This window comes from Pelmatolapia mariae, linkage group LG15 (assembly GCF_036321145.2).
Source record: "Pelmatolapia mariae isolate MD_Pm_ZW linkage group LG15, Pm_UMD_F_2, whole genome shotgun sequence".
In the NCBI taxonomy this organism is placed as follows: domain Eukaryota; kingdom Metazoa; phylum Chordata; class Actinopteri; order Cichliformes; family Cichlidae; genus Pelmatolapia; species Pelmatolapia mariae.
In genome coordinates, this window is record NC_086240.1 from 27,507,725 (window position 1) to 27,513,742 (window position 6,018).

Genomic DNA, 6,018 nt, shown 5'->3' on the forward strand with positions numbered 1-6,018 from the left:
ATTAAACCACATTTTGAGTCTCAAATATGCCTTCAGGATTTTGGTCCCCATAAGGTCTGTTGTTTCCCACAAGTACAGTAAACTTCTAATTTTTGGTCCCCACAAAGATATTAATACACGTACACACTCACACATGCTCACACACACTCTCAGGCTGTGTGTGTTGAGCGTAGATAAAGCACTTCATTTATATCCCCCTCTGGTTGCTGACTGATGGCTGATGGAGCCTCGGGGGGGGGGGGGGGGGGGGGGGGTTGTTTCTGCCAGATGGTTTGATTCAGCTCCAAACTATTATCACTGTGACTGAGGGGTCAAAGGTCAAACTATCTACTTTAATGTGAAGCTAATTTCAGCTGTGTTGGGTGAAAGAATGAGGAATTGTGTGGCTCTGTGGATACTGAGGAGGAGTTAGAGGAAATCCTTCCACTCTTCTTCATTCTTCCTCCTCATCGAGTCAGCTCACATCAGCAGAGTGTGAAGCAAAGATATCCACCCACACTGCTGAGCTCACACAGATTTATTATGTTTCTCCATCAGAGAAACAAACCACTGAGAAATCAGAAAGATGTTACTGAATGAAAACAGCAGAATGAAAACGGATCATTTATTTATTTAGATTCATTCCCAAGTGATTACTGGCAACATTTTTATTTAGGCTGCTTTATGCCATAAACACACACTGATGTCAGTGTATGTTTTCATACAGAAACCAGTACATTAATTTTAAAAATATAAAACAAATAATTTACAAAATGTAAATTACAGGTGCATGAAAAGAAAAATCAATTAAATTTTATATAAAGTCCTTGACCATCCAGGTCGTCACAGTCTTGTCTCATCACAGAGGCCTCTTTGGTTCTAAAAGCAGCGTGGATTCCCGGGTGTTTCATCCCCGCTGGGGGACATCCCCACGGAGGTGGTCCTGAAGATCGTTGACCCACGAATCATCACAAGGTATGAAAATTTTAACAATAACCTTGATTATGATAAATGCAAACAGATTTTTTTAAAGTTAAACAAGCAACTGTAAAACCAAATTTAAACTCTCCCCATCCAAACAAGTCATAGAGACAAAATGATCTTTAAATAAAATAAAATAAAAATCATTTAAAATAACGAAAATGCTTCTTTTTAATTAAAACAAAAGAATTTACAAAAAGCTGCACAAAGAAAAAAATATATAAATAAAATGATAAAATGTGAGAATTATTAAATGTAAAATACAAAAGATAAAAATAAAATTAATTTCTTTATTTTTGTCTTTAAACAAGTAGAAAAGACAGAAAAAAAAGCTGCTCGCCAGTAATCAGACTTCCTGAACAACAACAGAAAAACACGGCGATAAAAGAAAAACCTTAAAGGACAGAAAAGCAGCTTCTCAGTTTGTCCTCTGCAGCGTTCAGACATTCAGGCCCGCGGGCGGCCACTCAACCCTCCGGAGACCCGCCTCTAATAGCCCGCCGCCTGGTTTCACATCGCTGAGCGACACGTCAAGCGGCTGGATGTTAAAACAGGCTGTTCAGCATGTGCACGAACACAGAACAAGAGACCCAAACACTGCAGGAGGCTCAAAACACTTGATGTAAAGGAGCAGAACACTCCGAGGATCAAACAGCTCAAATAAATGATCAAGAAAACACCAAACAGCTTCTATAATATGAGGATGTACAAGTAACGGGACAAAATGAAAGACACAAACATGGCCTCTCACAATTACCTGAACATTTATAGATCAGTCAGAGATCTGGGACGACACGCACAGACGTTCATTAATAAACTGGACTGCTGGGAAATCTGGCGGTGCATTCAAGGACACTCCCACATGTCATAAAATGCAGGAAATAACCAAATCTTTACCGACAACAGCCCATAGAAAAGCATGACAGTGTTTCTGATTCAGTCAAACATGAATCACAGAATAAAAAGTGTTTCCCACTCAGGACAATAAACACCTCCACAGAGAAAAGACAGCTCAGCGCTGCAGTGCAAGAGCTTACATTTATTATTATTGTTGTTGTTATTAGTAGTAGTAGTAACAGTATTATGTGACATGAAAGGAGTCGGCCTTCATCTGTTACTTTTGTAATATGACTTTAACCTGCATCAGTTTTACTGACATCATTTGTTTATTAGCATCTCGCCTCTGTCTGTTTTATATTTTGAATATTTTAATATTTTATTTTAAAGTTTCACACTCTCCTTTAAAAAACACATGATTTATGTATGATATTAAATTATTAAGTTAATTTTTTAAAACTGGGCAAATTAAGTATATAATAAATATAAATAAATCTGAAATTATGGAAATGATGTAAATTATGGAATTAAATGAATATGTGGCCGACCCAAGCAGCTATGTGCAGAGTGAATAAATATTTTTACACGAGTTCCTTAAACAGACGTTTACAAAAAGGGATTAAATTATTCTTTTATCACTTTATTAAAATGATTCAGTAGATTTAGTTCTTTTCCAACCACAATTACATCCCCAAAAAACCTGCAAAGAAAAATGAACATATTGTGTTAATGTCACCAAATATTAAATATTCAACACGGAAAGCCTGAGTAGGCGAGGTCACCTGTGTCACCTGCCGTCGTCGGTGATGATGTCACAGCGGCTCATGTTCCGAAGGCCGGGTTTGGGCCAGGGAGCCGAAATGTGCCCACATCAACGCCACAGCACCTCGCCATGTGACCATGGTGATGACATCACCTCTGCGGTTCTCTGGTGGGAAACACAGTCGACTCTATTGTGTTTTTATCCATTTCTACTGTTTCTGTATCAACAGAACAACATTAATTACGCAGCGATGATGGCGGCAGTGACGCCAGTGTGTCTTTAAACTTGTGTTTTCCCACCGGCTGCAGAAACCCGACATATGTTTACAGGAAGCCGGTCGTGTCTGTGCAGGTCTGAGCTGATAAAGCCAGACTGAGGATTATGGTAATAACAGGCTGCCACCGACTGACTGACTATAGAACGGGTGGGCGGGCTGCAGACTCTTATCAGCGTGTTGCAGTGGGCGATTCTTCACGTGGTCACGTGACGGGCGACACCTCGGCTCACAATGCAGCCCCATGAAGAGAAACTGCTCCACGGTTTTATCTCCAAACCAGAGAAAATGACTCGACGCCGCAGCGTGATTGTTTTAAAAATGTGGCACGTTCAAAAGCGAGGACTCAGACATCACATGTGATCGCTGATAATCAGTAATTACATTTACCTCCGTGGTTATTGTCAGCTTCAGAGGGGGTGCTGTGTTTTTTCAAAAGCCTGCGAAAGTCCCAAAAAAAACCCAAACCGAGACCAAAATGTAAAGAAAAGAAAGTGAAACAAACATTTTGAGGTAAAAATCAGATTTCGTGCAGTCAGAGGAGAATATTTCAGCGGCGTTGTGGAGCTGACGCACCCCGCCATCAACTCATCAGATAAGAACGCCGCTCTGCGGCTCCTTCGGCCGAGCCAGTGACCTTCAGGTGATGGAGGCGGAAACACATTTCCTGGAGCAGACTTTTTTCAGAAGGACAGTTTCTTCTGCTCACAGTGAGATTGCGGAGAGGACGCCTGGTGTTTCCTTTCAGGACGCAGAATGGGATGAAACTGTATGTACAGTTGCCAAGGAGACAGCAGGCAGAGGGGTAGTTAGAGGCTGTTCACCAACACGCCCTCTGTTTTCATTCACGCCGCTTCCCTGCTTCATCTCCAGCAGTCACTTGAGGAGACGCTGGCAGAGCCCGACACAGGTGAACTTTTCAGAGGAGAACTCCTGTTCGTGTTCCGGTGCTTACTCCATCCAGGAGACAACTTCACTCCAGCAGAGTTCCGAGTTTCTGCTCTGTGTCTTTGCAGAGGGAGCGCTGCTGCAGCTTTAAAGGGACATAATTGAGTGTCAGTGATCACCACATCAGCTAATGCAGGCAATCATCGAGCTCGCCCCCCAAACAGAGACACAGATTCCCATCAGCAGCCTCAGCTGTGCGCCCGTCACGCTCCCACGCTCACTTCAATTCTCATTTCTCTTCTGGTTGCAGCTCGCTGGAGCCTGAGCTGAGGAATTATCTGCTGTCAGGACCTGCCCGGGACAGAGGTAGGGGGGGTGAGCCATGCTGTCCGCCGCTATTCAGATCCTGGCGTTCGCCCTGGCACTCCTGGGCGTCCTCGGTGCTGTCGTGGCCACCCTGATGCCCAACTGGAAGGTGAGCATCAACGTGTGGACCAGCATCATGACCCCGATATCGCAGATGCAGGGTCTGTGGATGGATTGCGTGTGGTACAGCTCCGGCGTCTTCAGCTGTACCGTAAAGAACTCGGTGCTGTCGCTGCCGCCGCACCTTCAGGCCGCGCGGACCGGCATGGTCCTGTCCTGCGTAGTGGCACTGTTCGGACTCTGTCTCGCCACTTTGGGGCTCAAATGTACTCGCTGGGGGGGCAGCCACCGAGCAAAGGGGCACACGGCCATTGCTGCGGGGGGCTGCTTCATCCTGGCCAGCCTCCTCTGCCTCGTCCCCGCATCCTGGTTCACCAACGAAGTCATCACTGCCTTCCTGACCACAGACCTACCGGACAGCAGTAAATATCAGCCCGGCGGAGCTCTGTGCGTCACGTTCATCTCTGCTGGATTCCTCCTGGCCGGGGGGGTCATTTTTTGTTTGTCGTGTCCCGGGAAGAGAACGAGACGACCGGATTGCGCTTCCCCCGCCGACCCCGACAGATTCACGCTGCACCCAGATGAGCAGAGGAGGCGGGGGCTGCAAGTGGAACGCAATCAGCCGAAAAACAGAAAGAAGACGGTCCAGCTGCAGGTAGACGGCGTGAAGCTGGAGAAACCCACGCCGCGCAAGGGACAGGAGCATCACTCGTCTCCATCCAAACTCCCTCAAACAGACATCAAGGACAGCTACAGCCTGCAGGAGTACGTCTGAAGCTCGCGGCTGTACTGAAACGTGGAGCTGAAGCTGAGGCGCTCTGGCTCGTTTGGAGGGGGAGGTGTGTGTGAATGGGAAAATTACCAAATGTTGAAAATGACAGATTGTGGGTTGAGTCGAACGTCTCAGCAGCAGAGAGAAAAAATCTGCAGACTGTAAATCCTTTAAAAACTGCCTGCCACAGCTTTCTGATACCAAAGGCCTAAAGGCAAAAATACCGAACCTGCTGATTATGAGAAAAAAAAAAAAACAGACATTCAAGCTGTGACTGAAATGGAAAAGCCACCATTTGACTTTATTTTCCAGCTGCAGCTGCAGTCTGCCTTCATACACTCAGCCATGCACTAACAGGGCCGGCCCAAAGCTTTCTGGGGCCGTGACAGGACTTTAAAAGCCAAACCCCCCCACCACACACACACCAAACGCTGCATTACACTTCAGAAAGACATGTTGGCCATACATTTTAATAATACTGTGTAGATGATGTTTATGTGATGTTCAGATACATCATCGGATTGTGAATCGAAAATTTTAAAATAATGTCAAAAAGTTGAAAAAAAAACTGTTTGTTTGAATCAGCACATCCTCAGAGTGAGGCTCAAAGTCACCCGTCACTGTGAAGTCTAAGTCGTTCATATTGCTCTACATATCACACAAAGTGATAATTATTGGTGATCAAAGTTAAGAACCAACAACATCAAAATGACACATTTTCCCCCTGCGGTGCTGCATGTTCCTAAAAAACAGAAATAAATAAAAAGATCACACTAACAGTTCAGGATCATCTTATTTTAAAACATGCAGCCGATCAAAAAAAGCTTTAAGCAGCTTCATCACCACAGCAACAGCTCCGCCTGTTTGTCACTGTTTGTTCAGTGTGAATGAAACACGCCGAGTGCTTTCAGATCCATGACATCCACATTTAAAAAACAAGAGTAAGAACAGGATTGGATCATCTGCAGCTAGTTTTCAGTAATATCCAGTAAACAGACTGATTCCAAATCAGCTGTTTGTTATCACAGAAAAAACACTTTGACAAGTCCAAATGATTCCATCAGTGTTTTTATAATTACTGAGAAAGTAATCACAAAG

General features: G+C 44.5%; 1 protein-coding gene across 1 annotated transcript; it reads left to right on the forward strand.

The window, feature by feature from the left end:
• Window positions 1-4,104: 4,104 nt before the first annotated feature.
• On the forward strand, window positions 4,105-4,923 carry LOC134643804 (claudin-20-like). The gene has a single exon (XM_063496374.1). The coding sequence runs from the start codon at window positions 4,105-4,107 to the stop codon at window positions 4,921-4,923; it is 819 nt and encodes a 272-aa protein (XP_063352444.1).
• Window positions 4,924-6,018: the final 1,095 nt, after the last annotated feature.

Coding starts and splice junctions, on each gene's coding strand:
- LOC134643804 (XM_063496374.1), top strand. CDS start 4,105: ATGCTGTCCGCCGCTATTCAGATCCTGGCGTTCGCCCTGGCACTCCTG.